The 26,667-nt window shown below is 39.9% G+C and overlaps 1 protein-coding gene across 3 annotated transcripts in view; it reads left to right on the top strand.

Annotated features, from left to right (window-relative positions):
• LOC114656611 (centrosome-associated protein CEP250-like) overlaps positions 1–26,667 on the top strand; it is a 282,216-nt gene that overhangs the window by 244,612 nt on the left and 10,937 nt on the right. For all 3 annotated transcript variants that reach the window (XM_051931364.1, XM_051931363.1, XM_051931365.1), the window contains one exon: positions 10,583–10,776. In XM_051931364.1, coding sequence (XP_051787324.1) covers positions 10,583–10,776 — 194 coding nt within the window. The remainder of the gene's footprint in view (positions 1–10,582; positions 10,777–26,667) is intronic.

Raw genomic sequence — 26,667 nt, 5'->3', positions numbered from 1 at the left:
TATAATCTATGTACATAAACATTTTAAATTTATTCCAGTTAAGTGGTACTGAGATGTTTCTTTTCATAAATATCTGTATTGTGCAAAATAATAAAAGAACAACTGAACAAGAAGTAAATAAACATATATTGCACATGCCCTTTTAATTACAGAATCCTAGAAAATATGTGCATCGTAAAGACTATACAGTGAAAAAAAAAATTAAACATGATGTACAATTAAAAAAATGAATATTCAAAGAGCTGTTCCTTCCAATTTCTTTTTTCCCATTAAGCAAAAACAAACAAGTTTAACTAGACTGTAATATTGCCTTTCAAAACATCTTTGTGAACATGAAGAAATATTATATATAGACAATCGAAAGAAAATGTAAATGTCCTTTGACTGAATACTGCCTCAGCAGAGGCTATCAAAACAAGCCCTTACAATCCAGCCTACTAAAGAAACCTCTTGCACTTGTCATTGGTGGTCAATTTTTTAAAAAGGTATTCTAATGAAGAAATATCCATATTTGTACCAAACAAAATATCTTCCATGTAATTGCTTTCTTCCCTTGAAGATGTATAGCATTTCAGCATACATGGATGTAAAAATAATGCCCATTGTTAGAACATTAGACCATTAGAACAATCTAGACAAGAACAGGACATTCAGCCCAACAAAGCTCACTAGTTCTATTCACTTAATTCTTCTAAAAAAACATTAAGTCTAGCTTTGAAAGTTACTTAAGTCTTACTGACTACCACACTACTTGGTAGCTTATTCCAAGTGTCTATGGTTTTCTGTGTATAGAGGAACTTTCTAATGTTTATGCGAAATTTACCCTTAAGAAGTTTCCAATTGTAGCTCCGTGTTCTTGATGAACTAATTTTATAGTCGCAGTCTCAATCCACTGCACTAATTCCCATCATAATTTTAAACACTTCATTCATGTCTCCTCTCAATCTTCTTTTGTTTAAATTGAAAAGGCTCAGCTCTTTCAGTCGTTCTTCATAAGTCATCCCCTGTAATCCTGCATTGAGCCTAGTCGCTCTTCTCTGGACCTTTTCTAGCGCTGCTATGTCCTTTTTGTGGCCAGGAGACCAAAACTGCACACAGTACTTCAGATGAGGCCTCACCAGTGCATTATAAATCTTGAGTATAACCTCCTTGGACTTGTACTCCACACACTGTGCTATATAACAACATTCTGTTTGCCTTCTTAATGGTTTCTGAACACTGTCGGGAAGTCAATATCTTAGAGTCCACTATGATTCCTAACTCCTTCTTATAAGGTGTACTCTCGATTTTCACACCTCCCATTGTGTATTCACACCTAACATTTTTAGTTCCTATGTGTAATGCTAATACTTTACATTTACTGACATTAAATTTCATCTGCCATGTTGAGAGACTGACTAGATCATCATACAAGTTCAGCATTTTGTTGTTGACCATCTACCTAACAAATCTGCCTAAGCCTGCATTCTGTCCAAGTCCTTCTGTAATGATTTAACAGATTCCAGATTATCTGCCAATCCACCTGTCCTGGTATCATCTGCAAACTTAACCAGCTTGTTACTTATATTCCTATCCAAATCATTTATATATATTAAAAATAATAGTGGCCCTAGCACTGAACCCTGTGGAGCACCACTTACTTTCAACTCTATTTATACTTAAATATTCTCCTACTTGTGTACAAACTCTATGGTGCATCTTTTCTCTTGCTGCTCTAAACATGTGCTTATTTTGCAGGGCCATTTTTCCAGGGCTATCTTATTTTTATTATCATAGACTACAGAAAGTATCTGCATGCATACATTAAATCACATCACAAATTTGTTTTCTTTTGACAGCATATGTGAGCATTGTGCTGAAAGCGCATTAATTAACCACACATGAGTTTGAAGCATACAAAATATAAAGTTACGATCTGAGGTGCACAGTAAGGATTGACACACAGACACAGGCAGGTGTTTAATAGTCCTTATAAAGGACATTTATTGTTCTTTAAAATAACAACCCTGATAAACTCCCGTTATTACCCACGGGAGACGCTGCTCTTCCTCTTCAAGAGGGATTGCTGTCCTCACAAACCTTTAAGCTACATCGTCCATGTTCTCTTCTTTGTCAAGTCTGATCTGCTGTTACACCACACAAAAGAGAAATTTTAACATGAAGAAAACAAAAATAGCCAGACCTCTACTGCAATCCAATACCACATTCTGCGATCATTATTATAACATGCATTTCCTGCAGTAACCATGTGTTTATATAAGTTCGATGACTGAAACAAACACACTAACAGTTTTAGAAAAAGTAAGCCACCCTGTTTTAGCCTTCCTTTTTGCATCTCCATGTTACGTGCATACTGTATGCTGTGATGTATCAGTAGGACAAATCAAAAAGGTGACTTCGTGATATGATCAACAACAGCAGTATTAATACACAACAGTGTCTACCTGTTGAGAACTTCCTACCAGTGTTTCATTACTGCCGGTGTATCACACACCACTACTGTAATTCCACATCGGCCCTAGAGTCTGATTTCATTTCTAGGTTTTTGATCTCTCTTTTGATTTTTGATTCTCCTTTTGCTGTCGTGTTTTCATTGCTTTCTCTTTTGACTTGTTCTGGTTTTGACCTATTTCCTGTCTAACTTTGATTTTTTGCTTCACGTAACCATTAACTGGTTATATTTTTCCTCAGAATAATCCTTTGACTCAGCATGTCATAACAAATGTATAACCATTTTCACACGGTTTACATTGACTACTTTTCCTTTACTAAGTATTTAGTAATGCGGCAAATGGTACTCCTAGATACCTTGACACTACTGTATAAAAGATTTCATTGATAGTTAATTTAAATAGAGATGTTTGCATATACGCTTGAAAGCTCCAAAAACTGTGTTGTAATAAAAGGCAAAGACCAAGTACAAATATAAGTAGAGATGCAACAGTATGAAAAGGATGTGCCCCTCTGTTACCAAGATTTTTTTATGCTGCATGATCTTATTCACTCCTAACATACATCAGACCTAAGTAGATGATCAAGTTGCTATAGTGGGCTTATTATTCAGGAAGAGAAAGATCTCAATTTGCTACCTTAGCAATTACCTCTGCCTAGTTGGAATCACAGGGTCAACCAAATATGTGAAGTAAAAAACTAAAATTGTAAAAGTACAGATTAATAAAGCCCATCCATTTTAGGACAGAAAAGCAACTGCAGAAATTTGAGCAATCAACGCAAAAGGCTTGTAATGCACAATTCTTGTTTACATATACACAGTAGGTTGGTTTGTTTGAGTTTTATGTTAAAATTGCTTTCAGTGGTGGTTTCTACGTGAAAATTCTAGTTACATGGATCTGGAGAGAAATTCAGAAAAGATGGAGCCATCTTAAGGCAGAAGTGGTGTGTATGTGTGTGTGCGCATGTGAATGAGTAAGTGAAAAGCATTTAAACGGGAAGAACTTATGAAAATGGTCGTAAGTGGTTGCCTGAGATCTTGAACAGGATTCTGCATTGGACAGGCCTGGAGTAGGTTAAGTAAAGTCAGTGCAGATGTTATTACTTCTGACCCTACATCAGCACAGTGAGACACAGCCAACAGCATGAATGTGCAGGCAGGAGACGTGGCCGAAAAGAGATCCATGGGAGGAACCATGGAAAATCAGAGTGGCATCAGCAAAGTTCTTACAAAGGAGGCAGTCTCCAGTAAACCAAATATGATCCACTGCTACCAGTGCCAATGATGATAATATGTCAGCTGAAAAATTAAGAAAAAATTAAAATTAAGATTTATCAAAATATTTTGTCATAGGGTGTAACATCCAAATAACAGAGTTGAAAGATTTCATAATCTATTGCGATGTACAATTTTCATGCATTTCTTCTGTATTTTCTGATTATTTTCCTAGCAATTGATAATTAAATGTAGAATTTTCACATGTACATATTTGGAATATTTAGTCAGAAATTGTTTTATCTGGCTTATTTTAAAAGCATATACAGTAATTTGTTTTTGTTTTGCCTCAACGTCATTTTCTTTTCTGTATGGGCACTGCTATTTTAGATCCTTTTATACAGTATTTACCATTTGCATGTTAGTGCTTCCCAAAATATACTGCAACACACCCATTTGAGATGTCATCAGAATGACACTTCACCAATTGTTCTTGGCAGCACTGGGGTTTCTGAATTTGACATATATAACTGTTGTTTCACTGTGATATTTATTTTGACTCTTCTCTATTACTAAATGTCTCTTCTTGCTTTTAGACGATTTTTGGTTCTCATTTTGGTTTTGACGCTTAACTCCCAGTTTTTAACTTTTGCCTGCTAACTACGATTCTCCCAGTCATCTTTCATTTTTTCCTTTGGTGTCTCTTGCAGGTCAGTACAGTATCAACATCCAATATTCAACACTCAAATAAGAAATGTATATACATTTTCATACATTTTCCATTTGTGTTAAATGGGCAAAGTGCTAAATTGAATTGTAAATAAAAAATTGACATGATTCCTGATAATAATTACAGCTACTTCAAAATAAGCCATACAAATTCACACATCCTTTAAATTGCAGCACAAAAAAAAGAGTTCTAACCTTTGAGCCAAAAGCTGGAATTGAAAAGTTCATTGCTTACATGCAAACACATAAGCAAATGTATAACAAGAACACTGCAGGGTCAAATTGTGTGCCCAAAAAACCTGAAATCAGGCAAAAAGAAAACCTGACAAACTCCAGGAAAAAATATTTTTCCTGATAAGAAATTGCTTTGAGCATTCCATGGAAAGTGAAAAAAAATGGTTATGAAATCTAAATTTAGTGTACTGTAAACATTTTAATGGTGTATTAAATCACTGAGTTGCATTTACTACTTATTCAATTTTTGCACAACATCGCCATCTGCAGGGATATACAGGCTTGCTGTGAGTTCAGTGTTTGCTTTATTTTTTGTTAAGTTCTGTGAACTATTATCTATATATATATATATATATATAATTCACTAAGCCGCCAACAAGTAGCCACCCATGGAAAGCACGCAGGAAGGGGCGTGGATTCACTAAGCTGCGGACAAGTAAGATGCCCATGGCGCACGCAGGAAGGAGCCACGCCCACCAACTCTAAGACCATTGGATACGACAACTCGCAGAGCCACGCCCACCAACTCGGACGCGACGACTCTGAAAAAACGCCGTCATTTATGTTCGTCTGTGCTATAGTACACATGCACCACTGAGCCACGTTGACTTTTCGGTTACAACGCACGACCGCATGTACCATAGCAAACTGTTTTACACGCTACATACAGCAATTCGCATCTGCGACAAACATGCGTCTTCTTAGATGGTCCTGCAGGAACACGGAAAACGTTTCCCCGACCGGTGTCTACCGCATCCGCGACAAACATGCGTCTTCTTAGATGGTCCTGCAGGAACATGGAAGACGTTTCCCCACCCACCAACACTCCTTTTTCCCCGGCCCGCGTCTACCCTCGCTCTCTAGGCATTCACACTGCCTGCTCATGTGCCCGGACGCAGAAACTCACCAACCACCCAGTTAGTCCCTTTCGTCTGTGCTAGGAGTCCATATGCACCTAGGAGTCCATATGCACCTCTGAGCCTGGTTGACTTTTCATTATTCTTTTCGGTTACGACACATGACCGCATCCACCATCGAAAACCTTGGGAAAGGAACAATGAAGCCCAGCCCATCAGGAACGCACCTCAGAGCCCTGCCCGCCAGCTCGAACAGCTCATCAAACACATTCTCACTCTCTCTGGTCTGTGCTGCTGTCCAAATCCAGCTGTGAGCCACGTTGACTGTTCTTTTGCCCTCCATGGCTACCGCTTCAAATGTATTTCATGGAAACAGCACTTCTTTCAATGTTATAGAAATTCCTGCATCAGGTAACTGTTTGTTTCTGTCAGTCGAGTTTTTTTGGAAAAATGTCATTGACGAAACTGTTGCTCTCAAACTTCGCAACATGGCTGTTGGCTTTGTTTGCCAACATTGGGATAACTTCGGCGACATGGTGTCCGTTGTTGTTAGTCACAGAGGCATTGTTATACAGTCTGCTCAACAATACGCTGACTACATGAATACGTCCGGAGTCTATAGTGGCGAGGCAGAAATTGTGGCAATGTCCCAAATCCTTCCAGCTACTATCAGCATTTACTTCCAAGAACGTCCTCATGCCTCTCCTCGAGTTTACAGTCCGGCCCAGCGTCTCTCCATATCCCTGCTCTTTAGCGGTCCTTTGGATCGGGTGCATTACAAGGTTCTCATGCCTCTCAAATACACACGTGATAACCTTCTGGTGACATCTTTTGACGCTGTCGGTATGTGCACACAGGGTGCACACCCACTTGCTCGCCACACTAATGTGACGTCACCTGCCCACTCTCCTCTTCCTGAAAAACATTTCAAGACACACTCGCCTGAACACACACATTCCACACAGGACTTTCAATGCACCTTTTGTTCCAAAAGCTTCCGAGTGCAGAGATATCTGAACGCACATTTAAAAAACAACACTAAACGAATTATGCAATGTGAACATTGCCAACAATGCTTCAAAACAACTCGCGGTCTCAAGAAACACTTGCGAAATCATTCTACTCTCACCTTCAATTACACATTTTGTAACGAGGACTTCACAGATGAGATGGATCTCCACAACCATATGCAGATCCATTCAACACAAAGATTTGTATGCAAAATTTGCGACAAACACTTTCACGCACGCAGATACCTTACTAACCATCTCAAAACACATTCCCTGATGAATTCTTTTCAGTGTCAACACTGCTCCAAAACCTTCACGCGCCAGAAATCTCTTAAAGCACATTTAAACACCCACTCCACTGAACAAACACATTCCAAACAGATCTTTCAATGCACGATTTGTTCAAAAACGTTCCGAGTGCAGAGATATCTCAACATGCATTTAAAAACGCACTCCACTGAACGAATTATGCAATGTGAACATTGCTAGCAATGCTTCGACACAACTCATTCCAATTCCCTTCAGTGTCAACACAGCACTAAATCGTTCATGCACAAACATCGCATTCAGTTTTCTGCAGCTTTTCGAGGTCTGTGATGCCCTTGGTTGTCCCGTACTGCACGCGCGCTACACTGAATGGATCAACCGGGGTGCATGTGGACTGTGCAAAGAGGAAAACGACTCAGGTGTTGAGTTGGGGGTGGGCACATGAGCAGGCAGTGCATACTGAACGAGAAATCAGCAGACTAGCATGACGGAGGGGGCGGAGTGGGCGTCCTTCCCCTCTCCTCCTGTTCCACCCTCCGCACCCGAGCGCCGTCCACCCCCATCCCTCACTCTGAGAGGAGAAGGCGAGATGGCGGTCCGCCAGTTTTCAGTCACGGACAATTGTATGTTGGTTCGTTCCGTGCATTGTTACAATGTTACTTTTCTTGGTGATTTATTACATTACCGATTTTTCAAATGTTAATTTTCTCCCTGTACTTAAAAATCATTAAAAAAGTGGCCTGATTATGCGGCGTATGGTACGCCGCGGGTTGGCTAGTTTATTCTATTCTGCATCATAAATTATCAACACAATTTTGTATAATATAGTGTGTTCTGTTTTGACATAAGGCGTGTGAACCAAGTTTTGTTTTTTCAGTATTATACTTACTAGGCAATGGTAAGACACTTAAGTTCATCTGTGGCAGTGTAACGGAAAATCCATATTACTAACTGAGAATGCTAAACCGGATGGACGCAGGGACATCCGGCCATGGGCCGTGGCCACAAAAGACGTACTGCGCAGGCGCCCCACAAACCCCCCCCCCCCCCTCCAAGCAACGGAAACCGGCCGGATGGAATGCAACGTAAACGCACGAAGCCATTGCACACGAAACAGGACACACACAAAGAAGAGGATTGAGACCCACGACACCCAAAGCCCCCCTCCAGTAACTGAAATAAGAAATGAGGCCACGCGCCCCTAGGACACCAAAAACAAAGGAGTCACACGCAGGCACACATAGCACACGAAACGGTTCGCACACAAAAAGGACGATTCAGCCCCACGACACACAAACACCCCCCTCCACCAACAGAAATAAAAACTCAGGCAACAAGCCCCCAGCACACAAAAAAAAACAAGCCGCGAGTGCCACACAAAGCCCATTGGACACGAAACGGGACAGACTACGGACATAGCACGCGAAACGTTCACAAAAAGGACGATTCAGACCCACGACCACACTAACGATTGCGCCAGTTAGCTGACAGCGCGTTCAATAATAAGTCCACTTTTCATGAAAATTCATTGGGATTAATGAATGTCATTTGCAATCATTGTCATTCACTTAACTTCCCTGAAGAAACAAATGGCAATACAAGTAATGAATTTACACGTTGTTGTCAAAAAAGTCAAATTACACTGCCTCCTTTACATTCATATCCTGCATATCTACAGAAGCTTCTAACTAACGAAGTACCTGAAAGTAAAAACTTTATGAACTGCATTACATCCTACAATAGTTTATTTGATTTTGCATCTACCGGAGTAAATATCAGGTCACCAAAAGGCAATGACCCATACTGCTTTCGCGTAGGTGGACAAATCGCATTGGAACAGTGCACCCTGAAACAAATCAAGAACGCAAATATGCACAAATCACGTCGGCACCTACAAAGCGCTTCTGAAACCGCGGAAGAAAAAATGTCTCGGCTCCAAAAACACATGTCACTCCTTATTCCAAATACCGGTCCAAATCACAGAAACATCGGTATCCACTATAACAATGCACAGTAACAATGCACGTGACATCCGTCTTGCCACACTATTAATTATAGATGAATGTACAATGGCATCCAGTCACTTACTCAACACCATTGATAAACTTCTACAAACGTTGATGAATAATAATATTCCCTTTGCGGGAAAGGTACTTTTATTAGGAGGAGATTTTAGACAGTGCTTAACTATTACTCCACTTACAATGCGCTCAGCTATTGTTCAGTCCACCTTAAAATACGCGGACAATTGGCATTGCGTTGATGAATAATAATATTCCCTTTGGAGGAAAGGTACTTTTATTAGGAGTAGATTTTAGACAGTGCTTACCTATTGCTCCGCATGCCATGCGCTCAGCTATTATTCAGTCCACCTTAAAATACGCGACGACGTCATATAAACAACATGAGACCGAACTACAAGACATATACAGGCGCGAGACCTGATTGGTGATAATACGAAGAAACGAACAGTCCGCATATTAACAGTGAGTTCGATCCTACTTATTACTTATCCATATTCCTAACGATAAAGATCAAACAAGTCATCAATTCACGATCACGGATACAAAACTAGACGGCTCGAGTAACGGGACCACAAACACGAACCCGCATCAAAAAAAAAAATTCACCTCGGCGCGCTTCTAAAACCGCGGAACAAAAAATGTTACGCAAACAATTGGCATTGCTTTCTAAAGATACACTTGGTACAAAAACATGCGATTTCCAGATCCCGAATATAACAATTGGTTATTACAACTAGAACATTGTACACTCACCAATACAGATGGACTTCACCCAGATATTATTACAATTCCTCAACCCTTCTTCTGCGACGACTTACTTACGGAGATATTTGGAACAGCAGTCTCATTAGACCAAATGCCCCTTTTAACACAACGAAGTATATTATGTCCAAAAAATATTACTGTTGATCACATTAATAACCAGGTCATTTCATTACTTCCTGGAGAGTCACACCTCTTTCTAAGTTCTGACAAAGTTGACTCTGATGATGACAATGACCATCTTAATTTCCCCTTAGCATATTTGAACACTATTAACCCAGCCGGATTACCACAACACAGTCTTAGCCTTAAAAACGGAACAATACTCATGCTATTATTATTATTAAGAAACCTTAACACTAAACAGGTTTTATGCAATGGTACACGTTTAGTCGTCTACACCATAACACACAATGTTATTCAAGCAGCAGTTCTTACAGGATGACATGCTAACAATACTGTTCTAATTCCTAAAATTGACCTTACAAGTTCTGACCTGGAATTACTTTTTACACTTAAACGGAAACAATTCCCCATTAAACCTGCCTTTGCCATGACCATCAACAAATCACAAGGACAAACCATGGACAAGGTTGGCATCTACCTATCTGAGCCCGTTTTTGTACATGGACAACTTTATGTGGCCTTCTCACAAGTTCGACGTTCATCTGACGTTAAAGTTAAGGTCATAAATGCTCCATGCCAAGGAAAACTCATTCAAGGACAAGACACCATCTTTACTACTAATGTTGTTTACAAAGAAATTTTCCAATAAACCTTTACACTGTGCCAAACACTTTATTGTATGCTTCCTATCTGCGTCATCTACACCTTCACACTATGCTATATCTCATTCATACATCACGCTCTTTGTAATTTCCCAACACCTGGGGTTGGCGAGCGAAGCGAGCAGGGTCGGAGCCCCCTAGTTACTGTATATTTAAGCTTGCCAACAGTGTGAAACAGTTCATTAATGGCACATTTGTGAAAATATTTTTATTCCTATTAAAATAATTATTTTATTTTCTACAGGCATCTCTTCTTCATAATTCTGCAACAAAAGAGGTTAATGTAGTTCATCAAAAGCAACATCTGGCTATAGAATATCTAAAAAGTGCTGAAGAGGAGAAGGATGCTCTTCTCAGACAACTAGAGACTCTTGAAATTGAGATGCAACAACTGAAGAATGATAAGGAGTCTGTGGAAACAGAAAGAAACACAATGAGGTATATTTTAATGAAATATATTAAGACTGCTTTTGAAAATTCATCTTCTGTTACAAATAAATACTTACCATTCAGATTTCAGCTTAGCAAGACATTTTTTTCTTAACGTTATTGGTGGCAAAATTGAATAAGCAGTTGTTTCTCTCAAGAAGATGTGAAATTGCATAAGCACTTGAGCCAGGTTGTTCACCCCAGAAAAGAATTTGCTAAAAGATACATAGATATGATACAATACAATACAATACAATACAATACAATATAATTTATTTTTGTATAACCCAAAATCACACAAAGAGTGCCACAATGGGCTTTGACAGCCCCCAAGCCTTCACTCTCTAGAAGACCGAGGAAAAACTCCTAAAAAAAAAACCTTGTAGGGGAAAAAATGGAAGAAACCTTGGGAAATGCAGTTCAAAGAGAGACCCCTTTCCATGTAGGTGGGGTGTGCAGTGGGTTTCCAAAAAAAGGGGCGGTAAATACAATACAAAACACAGAACACAAGTAATCCTCAATACAATATAATAATGTAACAGAAATATACAAGTACAGAGCACAATTCAACAGTAGATGATATTACAGTTGTGCTTGAAAGTTTGTGAACCCTTTAGAATTTTCTATATTTCTGCATAAATATGACCTAAAACATCATCAGATTTTCACTCAAGTCCTAAAAGTAGATAAAGAGAAACCTGTTAAACAAATGAGACAAAAATATTATACTTGGTCATTTATTTATTGAGGAAAATGATCGAATATTACATATTTGTGAGTGGCAAAAGTATGTGAACCTCTAGGATTAGCAGTTAGTTTGAAGGTGAAATTAGAGTCAGGTGTTTTCAATCAATGGGATGACAATCAGGTGTGAGTGGGCACCCTGTGTTATTTAAAGAACAGGGATCTATCAAAGTCTGCTCTTCACAACACATGTTTGTGGAAGTGTATGATGGCACGAACAAAGAAGATTTCTGAGGACCTCAGAAAAAGAGTTGTTGATGCTCATCAGGCTGGAAAAAGTAACAAAACAATCTCTAAAGAGTTTGGACTCCACCAATCCACAGTCAGACAGATTGTGTACAAATGGAGGAAATTCAAGACCATTGTTACCCTCCCCAGGAGTGGTCGACCAACAAAGATCACTCCAAGAGAGAGGCGTGTAATAGTAGGTGAGGTCACAAAGGACCCCAGGGTAACTTCTAAGGAACAGAAGACCACTCTCACATTGGCTAATGTTCATGTTCATGAGTCCACCATCAGGAGATCACTGAACAACAATGGTGTACATGGCAGGGTTACAAGGAGAAAGCCAATGCTCTCCAAAAAAACATTGCTGCTCGTTTGCACTTTGCTAAAGATCACTTGGACAAACCAGAAAGCTATTGGAAGAATGTTTTGTGGACAGATGAGACCAAAATAGAACTTTTTGGCTTAAATAAAAAGCGTTATGTTTGGAGAAAGGGAAACACTGCATTCCAGCATAAGAACCTTATCCATCTGTGAAACATGGTGGTGGTAGTATCATTGTTTGGGCCTGTTTTGCTGCATCTGGGCCAGGACGGCTTGCCTTCATTGATGGAACAATGAATTCTGAATTATATCAGAGAATTCTAAAGAAAAATGTCAGGACATCTGTCCATGAACTGAATCTCAAGAGAAAGTGTGTCATGCAGCAAGACAACGACCCTAAGCACACAAGTCGTTCTACCAAAGAATGGTTAAAGAAGAATAAAGTTAATGTTTTGGAATGGCCAAGTCAAAGTCCTGACCTTAATCCAATCAAAATGTTGTGGAAGGACCTGAAGCGAGCAGTTATGTGAGGAAACCCACCAACATCCCAGAGTTGAAGCTGTTCTGTACGGAGGAATGGGCTAAAAATTCCTCCAAGCCGGTGTGCAGGACTGATCAAAAACGAAGTAGAAAGTAACAGTAAACCGCAACACCGCCGGGAACACCGGCACACCGCATCTACTAAACACTAAGAAACACTAAGTAGAAACACTAAAGGAAAAAATACTATTCAGTAAGTACCGCGTCTACTAAACAGTAAATCAGTACAGTAATCCCTCACTTATCGCGGGAGATAGGTTCCAAGGCCGACGCGATAACTGAATTTCCGCGAAGTAGGGACGCCATATTTATTTAATTATTTAACGTGTATTTGGACGTTTTTTAAACCCTCCCTGTATTGTTTACAACCCACCCTTTACTCTATTAATAACAGGGACAACTGCTAAGCAATATGAAATCGGTAGATAAGTTTACACTTACTGTATAGCGAAGTACAGGTAGCTATATATGACGTGATAATGGTGATGAATATGCTGTGCAGTAAAAATGATGACGATTGAAGGTGATAATCCCTTGAATGAAGTAGCAAGAGCACGTTAATGTTGAATGAGTGAGATGAGACTTCCTGGTTAATGCAGCACTCCGTCGCTGAGCCAATCAGCAGCACACAGGAACTTAACTGCGTGCTCTGATTGGGTAGCTTCTCAGCCATCCGCCAATAGCATCTCTTGTATGAAATCAACTGGGCAAACCAACTGAGGAAGCAAATACCAGAAGTAAAAAGACGCATTGTCTGCAGAAACCCGGGAAGCAGCGAAAAATCCGCGTTATATATTTAGATATGCTTACATATAAAATCCGCGAAAAGTGAACCGCGAAGTAGCGAGGGATTACTGTAAAGGAGAAAGGACTAAACACTATGGAAAAAGAACGGCAAGACCGCGTCAGCTGCGGAGCTCATCTCGGAGCGAAATGAAGTGAATGAAATCAGGTGAATGGGAAGGGAGATGATCACGTGACTCCACCACCCGCCTTAACTCTCCATCCCTCCACAAACACAGTCTCTCGGATCCCAACTCTCCTTTATATATATATAGATTTGAAAGCTGAGACCAAAGGGGCATCACTTGTACTAGCAGGTAGACCATTCCTCAGTTTAGGGACCCTGTAACTAAAAGCATGACCTCCCATTGTTATTTTATTAATTCTTGGAATCATAAGCAGACCAGCATCTTGAGATCTTAATGTACGTTCTGGTTTGTATGTCATGATAAGTTCAGACAAGTAAGCCAGACCTTGGCCATTTAAGACTTTATATGTTAAAAGGAGGATTTTGAAATCTGCCCCTAAACTTAACTGGGAGCCAGTGTAAGGATTTAGAACTGGAGTTATGTGTCGTATTTTCTTGTTCTTGTGATAATTCTTGTAGCAGCATTTTGGATTAACTGGAGGCTGTATAAAGAACAATTTGAACCTACAGTGAACACTGAATTGCAGTAGTCAATCCTAATAGAAATAAATGCGTGACTTAATTTCTCAGAATCCCACTTATTTAGAAAATGCCTTAATTTCCCAGCATTTTTAAGATGAAAGAAACATGATTTAGACAACTTTGTAATGTGTGCTTTAAATGACACGCTACAGTCAAAGATAACTCTTAGATTGCGTGCTGATTCAGTAAAATTAATGGTGATTCCAACAAAGGTTATTATAGTTAACGAAAACTAAAATCATCGTAAACTGAAATAAAATAATTAACAAAGATGAAATGAAAATCTAAAACTAAACTATTAAAGTAGCTGGAAAGACTAACTGAAATAAAATAACATACTAAAAATAGTTTTCGTTTTTGAATGAATATTTTTGCCATTAGTCTTTAACCCTTGTAACTTTTAACTCTAAAACAGTAAGTAATCCACCACGAGCCACCTGCATATATTCATCCAGTGAACGGCGGCTGGTGATGGATGGCGGGTGTTCACACAGCAATTGCGGTGACACAGCAAGCTGACTATGGGTGCGCAAAGCATGTGAAATAGAAAACAATTTACTGTGCCTCCTCTCTTTGCTCTTGTTGTATATCAAGATTTAATTCAAATACCTGAAATTGGAACATGCTGGTGAACAAAACCTTTACAAAAAAATCATGACTGAGTAATTTTTCAGTTTATTTGTCAGGTGCCTGCGTTTTGTTGGCAATAAATCACCTGCTACTTTGCACAGATTCACCTGGTACTTCGCACAGAAGAAATCCTTTCTAAAAATAAAATGGCACCGATCAAGAGACTGACTGGTCAACAACAAAATGCTGATCTTGTATGATGACCTAATCACTTTTGCTTTAAAAAAAGTCATTTAACAAAAAAGTGATACAAACTTTGTAAAATTCCTGAGTTGGCATTGTCTCTACTGAACTACAGGTAGGTAGGCGAAGAGAGTCTACCAACTGGTGAAAAACAGAACATACTAATGTGTTTTTGTATTTATTCTATATTTATTAATTTATCTTTTTTAGTTTATATTCACAGCTCAAAATACTTGATATTGTGAAAATAATCCAGTAGCAGAGTCCATCCATCCATCCATTTTCCAACCCGCTGAATCCGAACACAGGGTCACGAGGGTCTGCTGGAGCCAATCCCAGCCAACACAGGGCACAAGGCAGGAACCAATCCCGGGCAGGGTGCCAACCCACCGCAGGACACACACAAACACCAAGCACACACTAGGGCCAATTTAGAATCTCCAATCCACCTAACCTGCATGTCTTTGGACTGTGGGAGGAAACCGGAGCGCCCGGAGGAAACCCACGCAGACACGGGGAGAACATGCAAACTCCACGCAGGGAGGACCCAGGAAGCGAACCCTGGTCCCCAGATCTCCCAACTGCGAGGCAGCAGCGCTATCCACTGCGCTCAAAATAGATAGTTTTTGTTATTAACTAATGCATACCAGGGATTTTTCCTGCCTTGCATCCAAACCTGCTCAGGTAGGCTCCAGGTTTCCTGCCATCCTGCTCTGGATAAATATAATGTATATGTTGTTCTTAATTTCAATTGCTGTCTCTGTTGTTTTGTGGCTGTCCTCGCTCCCATTACCTACTCTTGCTCTGTTCATTATGGGTTTACGCAAATATCGGCAGAGTTTCTTTGCAGCCTTTGTCAATTTTCGCAAAGCGTTCGACTCAGTTGATCGAGCTGTCCAGTGGGATATCCTTAGGATTCACGGGATCCCCTCGCGGTTGCTGGATATCATGGTTGGCCTGTACACTGGTACTGTGAGTGCTGTGCAGAGTGTAGGCAGGACCTCTGCATTTTTCCCAGCTGATTCTGGGGTTCGTCAGGGGTGTGTTCTTGCTCTGTTCTATGCTTGTATGGACTGGGTGTTGGGCAAGGTCATGGGGTCCAGCAGCTGTGGGACATCTGTTGGTGAAGAAAGGTTCATCTTCGTGGAGTCAATGGAGGCTCTGATCGGGGCGCTCGAGAGACTGAGCGAGGAGTGTCTGGGCTTGTGAGTGTTCTGGATAAAAACCAAGATCCAGGCCTTTAATGACCTCTTGAGCACAGCCATCAGCAGTGTGTCTATTTACGGAGAGAGTGTTGACCTTGTTGAGAGGTTTACTTACCTTGGCAATGACATTCATGTCTCTGGTGACTCTTCCTATGAAGTCAGTAGACGGATTGGGAGAGCCTGGGGGGTCATGAGGTCGCTGGAAAGGGGTGTGTGGTGCTCCCGATATCTATGCAAAAGGACGAAGGTCCAAGTCTTTCAAGTCCTGGTGCTTCCTGTCTTGCTATATGGTTGCGAGACATGGACGTTTACCAGTGACCTGAGACAAAGACTTTGGTACTGTGTCTCTCCGGGAAATCCTTGGATACCGTTGGTTTGACTTTGTGTCGAATGAGTGGTTGCTCATGGAGTCCCGAATGAGGCACATTACCTGCATTGTGAGGGAGCATCAGTTACGGCACTACGGCCATATGGCACGTTTCTCCGAGGGTGATCCAGCTCGCAAGATCCTCAGTGTTTGGAACCCGAGTGGCTGGACCAGACCAAGGGGGTCACCCACGTAACACCTGACTGCGGCAGATAGAGGGTCGTTTTTGGAGGGTGGGACTGTACCGCGTGTCTGCCTGGGGGGGTTGCAAACCGGGATCCCAAGTTATTTCGTTGTGTAGTGGGTGCGGCAATGCACTGTACCAGTGCATGCTCCCCAACTTGACTTGACTTGACTTGATATCTTTTCAGGCCTGCAGGTGGCAAAATTCTGTCTATAAGTTGTATGTGCCTGAGATGGAATCAGAAATCAATTTGGCTGGTAGACAATAAAAAAGCCCAGTATGGGAGATTTTTGAATGCAATATTGAAGGCATTCATTATAAGCACATTGTCTTGGAGCAATATATATTGTGTGCTGTAGACATTCAGAGCAAAAAAAAACTCTAAACTTAAAATTCACATAGATTTCATTACAAATTCTGGGCAATAAAAGAAAAAAAAGAGAAAAAGTGCCAACAATCAGCACCAATTTGTTCAGCACAAATGACATAGAAAATATTTTTTAAAATTACAAAATTGTATAAAAATTGTTCATATTCAGTTTCTGGTTTTGATTATGCTTGTTTTTGCCAGACAAAAACAAAACCAGATAGTAAACAATGCAGTGTAGTAAGCTTTTAAACTCCTAACCCATTAAGTGTACAGTTCTGACTGATTGTGACACAAAACTGTAAACTCCATAGTAGCTCTTTAACCGTACCATAATTACTACAGCAAAACTAAAACTGAAACTAATAGATATATAAATATAAAATAGAAATATCTTTTTGAAATAAAAACTAAATTAAAACTAAAAATGCAAGATGAAGGAAAACTAAAACTAAACTGAATTTCCAAGTTAAGGTCAGAAAAAATATAGAAATAAAAACTAATATACAGTAAGAAGGCAAAACTATAACCTTGATTCCAACTGAGTTAAATGATGACAAAATATTATTAAGATCAGCATCATTCCCTCCAATAATCAAAATCTCTGTTTTATCGGTGTTTAAAGATAAGTAGTTCTCATCCATCTACTCCTTTAATTCAGTAACACAACTAATTAAAGACAACATCAGAGAAGCTTCATTTGGTCTTAAAGAAAGGTATGTCATCTGTGTACGAGTGAAAATTAAACATTATGTTATCTACTGATAGATCCTAGTGGAAGCATATAAAGTGAAAACAGTAAAGGTACCAGTACTGAGCATTGCGGGACACCATATCTCACTTCTGTGTATAATGATGGGGTACTGTTAGCACATTTCTGTACATACTGTAATCGAAATGATAAATAAGAGCTAAACCAGGCAAGGACAGTGCCTGTAAGCGCAACATAAAATAGAATAGAGCAGTAAAATAGAATGGTCAATAGTGTCAAATGCTGCGCTTATGTCTAACAACATAATTACAATGGAGTTTCTTCATCAAAGAATATCAGAATTTCATTTAAAACTCACGTTAGTGCCATTTCTGTACTTTGACCAGTGCGGAATTTCTTAAATAAATTGTGATGCGTAAGGTGTGACTGAAGCTGATTGGCAACTACTTTTTTCAAGTATTTTAGAGAGAAAGGATAAATTTGAAATGGGTCTAATAGTTAAGTATATGTGGATGACTTTTTAAGTAATGGTTTGATGACCAACACTTTTAGTGCATCAGGTACTGTGCCATGCAATAATGAACTATTAATAATGTTAAGAACAGGCACTGTAAGAACATCCATTGCACTGTTTTCTAGTTTTGTTGGAACTGGATGTAGGGAACAAGTAGTGGGTTTCATTTTAGAAGTTAAGAAGCCAAGACGTTAAGAAGTTTACAAGTCTAGACTTCCTGCTCTGTTTCAGGATTCAAAATTTCTAAAATGTGCTATGCAAGCTGAAACCGGGTCTGCCAAGCTAGTATGCGGTTTGCACTGTGATGCTGAGATCTGTAGGAGGTTACAACAACAACAATAACATTTATTTATATAGCACATTTTCATACAAAAAGTAGCTCAAAGTGATTTACATAATGAAGAGAAGAAAAATAAAAGACAAAATAAGAAATTAAAATAAGACAACATTAATTAACATAGAAAGGAGTAAGGTCCGATGGCCAGGGTGGACAGAAAAACAAAAAAAAACTCCAGAAGGCTGGAGAAAAAAATAAAATCTGTAGGGGTTCCAGGCCACGAGACCGCCCAGTCCCCTCTGGGCATTCTACCTAACATAAATGAAATAGTCCTCTTTGTAGTTCGGGATTTTCACGGAGTCACTTGATGCCAATGGTCGTACAGACCTCTGGCTTTTAATCCATCCATCATTGTTGGAACATCATGGTGCTTTGGGTAGATGGTGGTGGCGCACGCCACCACCAACAGGACACCGGAAAAGGAAAACAGAAGAGAGAGTAGGGGTAGTACAGATTTTGAATGAATAGTTATTATAATGAATAGGATATACAGAGTATCAGGATTAAATTACAGTGAAGTTATGAGAAGGCCATGTTAAAATAATGTGTTTTCAGTAGTTTTTTTAAAGTGCTCCACTGTATTAGCCTGGCGAATTCCTACTGGCAGGCTATTCCAGATTTTAGGTGCATAACAGCAGAAGGCCGCCTCACCACTTCTTTTAAGTTTTGCTCTTGGAATTCTAAGGAGACACTCAGTTGAGGATCTGAGGTTACGATTTGGAATATAAGGTGTCAGACATTCCGATATATAAGCCGGGGCGAGATTATTTAAAGCTTTATAAACCATAAGCAGAATTTTAAAGTCAATTCTGAATGACACAGGTAACCAGTGTAGTGACATCAAAACTGGAGAAATGTGTTCGGATTTTCTTTTCCTGGTAAGGATTCTAGCAGCTGCATTCTGCACTAGTTGCAAACGATTGATGTCTTTTTTGGGTAGTCCTGAGAGGAGTGCGTTACAGTAATCTAGCCGACTGAAAACAAACGCATGAACTAATTTCTCTGCATCTTTCGATGATATAAGAGGTCTAACTTTTGCTATGTTTCTTAGGTGAAAAAAAATGCTGTCCTAGTGATCTGATTAATATGCGATTTAAAATTCAGATTACAATCAACGGTTACCCCTAAGCTTTTTACCTCCGATTTGGCTTTTAATCTTAATGCATCCAGTTTATTTCTAATAGCCTCATTGTATCCATTATTGCCAATCACTAAGATTTCGGTTTTTTCTTTATTTAATTTGAGAAAGTTACTATTCATCCATTCTGAGATACAAGTTAGACATTGTGTTAGTGAATCAAGAGATTTGGGGTCATCAGGTGCTATTGATAAATACAGCTGTGTGTCATCAGCATAGCTGTGGTAGCTCACGTTGTGCCCTGAGATAATCTGACCTAATGGAAGCATGTAGATTGAGAAGAGCAGTGGACCCAGGATAGAGCCTTGTGGAACACCATATAGAATATCATGTGTCTTTGAGTTATAATTACCATAACTAACAAAGAATTTTCTCCCTGCCAGGGTAGGATTCAAACCAATTTAAGACACTGCCAGAGAGGCCCACCCATTGACTAAGGCGATTCTTAAGAATATTATGATCAATGGTGTCAAATGCGGCACTCAGATCTAAGAGGATGAGAACAGATAAATGGCCTCTGTCTGCATTTACCCGCAAGTCATTTACTACTTTAACGAGTGCAGTTTCTGTGCTGTGATTTGTTCTAAAACCTGACTGAAATTTATCAAGAATAGCATGTTTATTGAGGTGCTCATTTAACTGTATAATGACTGCCTTCTCTAGAATTTTACTTAAGAAAGGCAGGTTAGAGATAGGTCTATAATTTTCAAGAGCAGAGGGATCGAGATTATTTTTCTTAAGTAGGGGTTTAACTACCGCAGTCTTAAGACAGTCTGGGAAGACCCCCGTATCTAATGACGAATTTACTATGTCAAGAACATTATCACTAAGCACGCCCGATACTTCTTTGAAAAAATTTGTTGGTATTGGGTCAAGGGCACAGGTGGAGGGTTTCATCTGAGAAATTATTTTATGTAAATCAGGTAAATCTATCCTAGTGAAAAACTTTAATTTGTTTATTATGGGGTACTGGGGTTTAGGAGGATCCTTAGTGTTGGGGAGATATACTACCCCACCCACCCATTTTCCAACCCGCTGAATCCGAACACAGGGTCACGGGGGTCTGCTGGAGCCAATCCCAGCCAACACAGGGCACAAGGCAGGGAACCAATCCTGGGCAGGGTGCCAACCCACCGCAGGAGATATACTATGTTATTTCTAATATCATTAATTTTTTGATTGAAAAATACAGCGATAGCCTCACAGGTTTTACTGGAAGTACTTAGGAGGCATTCCTTTGAGTTACCTGGGTTTAACAGACGATCAATTGTCGAAAATAAGACTCTGGGATTACTAGCATTGTTATTTATAATCTTAGAGAAATAGCAGCGCCTCTCAAGACGAACTGTGTTATTGTATTCTGTTATTTTAACTTTTAATATTTCATAGTCAATAGTTAGTTTAGTTTTCCTCCATTTATGCTCAGCTCTACGGCATGTTCTCTTTAAATCAGACACTCTTTGGGTCTTCCATGGTATAACAATGCTAGAAGATTTTTTAACTGTCTTTTCAGGTGCAACTAAGTCAACAGCAGCCCTCACTTTAGTATTAAATCTTTCCACCTTACTATTTACATTCTCCTCGCTATTATAGTTGGCACTATAAACGGACTGATTGGTTAGAATGTTTGAAAGTTTTAAAGCTGCTGATGAGTCAAAGAAGCGTTTTTTAACAATATGCTTCTCATGAGTGTTTTCTATCATTATTTCTATATTAAAGAGTAGAAGAAAATGGTCTGATAGACCAATATCAATGACCTGCTTTATATCAACTTTTAGTCCTTTAGTAATTACTAAGTCTAACGTATGACCTGCTTTATGTGTAGGCTGATTAACGAGCTGTCTCAAATCAAAAGAGTCCAGGAGGTTCATAAATTCTTTTACTTTCTGGTCACATTGATTATCTATATGAAAATTAAAGTCGCCGACTATTAAGAGTGTGTGTCATAGTTCGTAATTAAGATTGACATCAAGTCCGAGAATTCCTCAAAGAAAGACGCGTTGAATTTTGGAGGTCTATACACGGATAATACTAGAACGTGAGAATCTCCCTGAATAATAATGGCGAGATACTCAAAAGACATGAATTTACCAAAACTGATATTTTTACATTTTAACCTGCTTGAATATATGTTTGCTAGTCCTCCACCTCTCTTTCCTTGGCGATCAGCACGAGTAAAACTGTAATCCGGAGGCGCAGATTTGATTAAAATAGCTGCGCCATCTGAGCTAAGCCACGTTTCACTTCGTGCAATAAAATCTATTTTTTTATCACTAATAAGATCGTTGATAAAAAACGTCTTGTTAGTTAAAGCTCTAATATTTAATAGTGCCATATTCAATGTTTCGGAGGAGCAGAGATGAATACTATGTGCGTTATTGATATATGGAACAGGAATTAAGTTATTTTTATTAGCGCCGCTCTGCGTGTATTTTTTGTTTAATCTATGATATGTTTTTATAGTTTTAATACATTGTTCATCTAAAGTAGTAACTTTAATTAAATTATTAGTGTTTATGCCGTATTGCCTAGATTTTCTATGTGCATTAAGATTGGTTATTACAGTATTTATGTTGTGCACTTTTATGGAAGATTTTATTAAACAATTATCATGACCAAGCACAGGAGTGGCATTTCGGAAGGGATTAAAAGCAGAGATAGATAGTCAAGATAAACGAATTACCTTGGATATGTTTTCGGAGAGGACCCGGGCGCCGAAGCTATTCGGATGCCGGCCATCTCGCTTGAAAAAACGCGGTCTTCCCAAAAGAGGTCCCAGTTGTTTATGAACTCGATGTCTTGATTCTTGCAGAAGCCCTGCAGCCAGTTGTTTAAACCAAGCAGACGACTGTAGTACTCGTTTGATCGTCTGACGAGAGGGAGTGGACCCGAGATGAAGATCTTTGCCGATGGGGTCCTCTCCTTTGTGTCTTTAATTAATGCAGTGAAGTCTGCCTTGAGGATCTCGGGACTGTCGGTGCCTTATGTCGTTTACGCCAGCATGTAAAACAATTGCTCCAACTGCCCTGTTCTTGTAGATCGCCGGCGCACGTCTCGTCACATCTCGGACACGAGCACCGGGAAAACAAGAAACAAAAGATTTTCTATTAGGGCAAGTGATATTGAGGTACCTAACAATAGAATCACCTACCACTATTACATCACCAGGAGCTGAAGGCGAACTGGGGACGCTTAGAGGGTCAAACCGGTTCTGCGTTACGATGCTTGCCTGTGCCGATGGAGGTGTTCTGGCCTTGAACCCCCGCCTGCATTGCTGAAATACACCGAGGTCATCATCGGTGTTGCTCCTACGAGGCGCGGGGGTGAAGGTGACTTGAGCGGCACAACGCGGGGTTGATGTTACGCTGATAACGGATGGCGAGGACGGTTTATCCAACAGCCGAGCCTTCAGATCACTGAGGTATCTTCGTCTGGACAGAAGTTTCTGAATCTGTTCATCGAGTGCCTGGAGTTCCTCGACTACAATTTCAACGAGATTCACCTCACTATCGGCCATTGTCCGCTTCTGTTTCTGCTTCCGCTTCCGCTTCGTGCCCTAGGAAGAATGAGAGAGAGCACACACTTATACAGCACTGGAATCTGTATTTTTAATTTTCTCATTAAAGAAGTTCATAAAGACTGTACTTCTAATGTCTGTTGGAATTTTTGCACTATAGATCTGAATTCCCATTTGCTAAATGAGCCTCTGTTCTAAAAAGTACCCAAGGATTATTATTATTGATATCTATTAAAGAGAGCTTTTTTATGTTTTTAACACTCTCTGTCCATGCAGTTTGAAAGACCGGCAGCTTTGTTGTTCTCCATCTGCACTCCTGTTTTCAACACTCTAATTTAAAAGCTTGAGTGTTCTCATTAAACCAGGGAGAGTTTCTATGTGCTTTGATCACTTTTGTTTTAATGGGAGCCACTACGTCCAGAGCATCTCTCAAGGTCATATTATAATTTAATGTTATGTGATGTATTTTGTTTTTCAAAGATTACACTTAATTTACTGAATGATGTTAGCTAACCTAAATTGTTTTTCACTTTTACATTTGATGCTAACTGATCTAAATGGTTTTCCAAAATTATACTTGACTTACTCAAAGCATCTGTAAATTTTGAAGCAGAATTACAATCTAGATGTCATGCTGTCATGCTAGTATTTAAACTTTGAATTTCAACTTTGTAAGCTATAATTAAATGTAATGTGTGGTTATGATTATGAGTTGGTCCTTTGAATTTGACAAACAAGTAAAGCATTTGCTAAAAGAGTCAGTTTCAACATCAATGTGTACATTAAAATCCCCCATCTACATTACGTTATCATAATATATAGCAAAATCAAATTAAAGGTTGCCAAATTCAGTCATGAACAATGAATATGGCCCTGGTGGTCTGTAGACTAGCATCACAATTGTGTTGGAATCTGTTTTAATATTTAAAATGAGTGCCTCAAAGGATGTGAAGCTGCCTACATTTTTAGAAGTGATATGCATTTTGTCACAATGAATTATTCCAAGGCCTCTCCTCCTCAACCAGAATCTCTAGATTTATGAAAATACAGAAAATAATTCAAATTAAAATAGGCAAGTGACAAGTAAAATATACAGGCAGTCCCCGGGTTACTTACGAGATAGGGACTGTAGGTTTGTACTTAAGTTGAATTTGTATGTAAGTCGAAACAGGTACATTATTTTAATAAATGCTATTGTTGACCGACTGTAACCAAGTGCTCTGCCAATGAATGATGGAGTTTCACCCCTCTCTGACCTTTTTATTATTTCTACTTTATTTTCAATGGTGATGATTTTTCTCTTCTTTACTATATCACCAGCACTTGCATCAGATTTGTGTTTCAGAGACATTCTTGAAGGGTGAAGACAAAAGGTTAAGATGAACTCTTCTGCACAGCACTGTCCATGCTATCACAGCAGGAAGGCACCCGTCAACACGTCTGATGTACTGACAAGAGACAACTTCCTGCTATGTGCGTAACAGTGCAAGCAGGCTTGAGAATGACTTGGGGCGGCAAGGGAGGGTTCATCACTCACCCACCACACAGTCACCTCCACTACAGTATGCTGCCTGCGTCCGCGTCTGCCCACCGAGAACGGACATGGTGCGGCCAAAGGCGGGTAGTGAATCGCCCAACCCCAATTCAACAGGCAGCCATCCGAGGCATACTACAGTGCTACCACCGCCACCCCATTCACCCTCAATGGCCTCCGTTCAGCCACAACCGGGTCAGCGCTTACAGCATTACCAGCCATGTGTGCTGGGCGGGCAGTGAAACGCCCCCTCCACTCAATCCAGCCTGCGTCCAGTTAGGAGCAGTAGATGCGGCGGCATAGTGGGCGGGCAGCGAACCATCGTCCTGCACACGAGCAATAGCTGTGGCCCCGGTGACTATGGAGCCGCCTGAGGGACACTACACTGCGCGAGCAGCGAAATTGCCCCCCTTCAGCCACCGCTTGCAGCATCCCCAGGCCGAAGATGACAGAGCGGCAGTTACAGAGGTGCATGCATCGCAGCTGTGGCCTCGTTCATAAGTTGTAGGTCGGATGTCCGTAACCTGGGGACTACCTGTATGTCCCAGATTACACAGGTAGAATAGGAGCAAGGAGCTGCCCAGGTATTTTTGCAGTCAGGGTGGCACTGAAAAATAAAACTCCTCTTGAGCACGCCAGTGCCTTCTGCATGACTTTAACGATTGTGAGGTCTGCTTTTGACTAACTTCCTTGCTGTCCCCCTTGGTGACTCTTTGGGATTGCCAAATACACTCATGTAAAAAAAGTAAATACACCAAAGAGAAGTAAAAAATGAAGTATTTTCTCTTTTTGCCATATCAAGATTTGATCTTTATTTAAACAGTCAATAGTAGATAAAGGAGATGTAATTGGAAAAAAATATATGCAAATTTGACTTTGCAAAGAAATGCATTTCAGTCTATGGAAAAAGTAAGTATGCCTGTGGCTCTAATAGGCAGTATTGCCCTCTTTGGTAGAAGCAGCCTCAAGTAGTTGTCTCCTATAAGTGTCTACCAGATTCTACAAGACATCAACTGAGACAAAGTGATTTCCCACTCCTTCGCGAGGGTTTGAGAGTTGTATTACATGCACAACCCAGTTTAAATCCCTATCTCCCCAGAATCCCCCCAAGAATTTTTAGTGGGATTCTGATCCAAGCTTTGGCGTGGCCATTTCAGAACCCTCCATTTATTTCTTTTCAGCCATTCCCTAATGAATCTGCTGGTATGTTTAGGGTCATTGTCATGTTGTATAAGGTACACTTTCAGTCTATTGACAGATATAGTCTCACATATCCCCAAACACCCCTGGTACAATCCTGAATTCATAGTGGCTTCTGAAGTGATGAGCTGCACAGGCTGTGATACAGCAAAGCAGCCCCAAACAGTAAGATTTAAAGCACCATCTCTACAGCTGGTATCAGATTTTACTTCAGTTTTTCGCCAAACATGTCTTCTTGTACTGTGGCCAGGTAACTCTATCTTCGACAAGTCTGTGGGTCATGAGGTGAAATTCTAAGATTCTTAGCAACTTCTTTCAGCTTCTTGTGTTCTTGCTGTGGTGGAATGGCATGAACAATCAGTTGTTTTAAATCTTCTCCACTTTAGGTGATCTTTTGGATACTGGAGTGGTTGAATTATAATTGTTTGGAAGGTTATTTTTAAATCCAAAACATGGTTGGGAACCTATTTCCTTCTTTCTGAAAGCCTCAAAGATCTTTTAGTCTAGGCATTGGGATAACACACTTTTCAGTAATACAGTGCAAACCAGACTCAATGTCTGAAGTTTTAAAAAGACAGGTTTCTCTCTAATGTTGTTCTGATCTTTTGCATTTTCTCAAAATCATTTGAGGATGACTTTTACTCTCTAGTAAGAGCAGCAAAAAGAATCCGATTACAAGAAAGCAAAACAACTATAGTGAACTTTTTTGTGTTATTTGATTTTTAA

This window comes from Erpetoichthys calabaricus, chromosome 8 (genome assembly GCF_900747795.2).
Source record: "Erpetoichthys calabaricus chromosome 8, fErpCal1.3, whole genome shotgun sequence".
NCBI classification, from domain to species: domain Eukaryota; kingdom Metazoa; phylum Chordata; class Cladistia; order Polypteriformes; family Polypteridae; genus Erpetoichthys; species Erpetoichthys calabaricus.
Note: the sequence above shows the minus strand (reverse complement) of the source record. Positions and strands in the feature narration are given on the sequence as shown.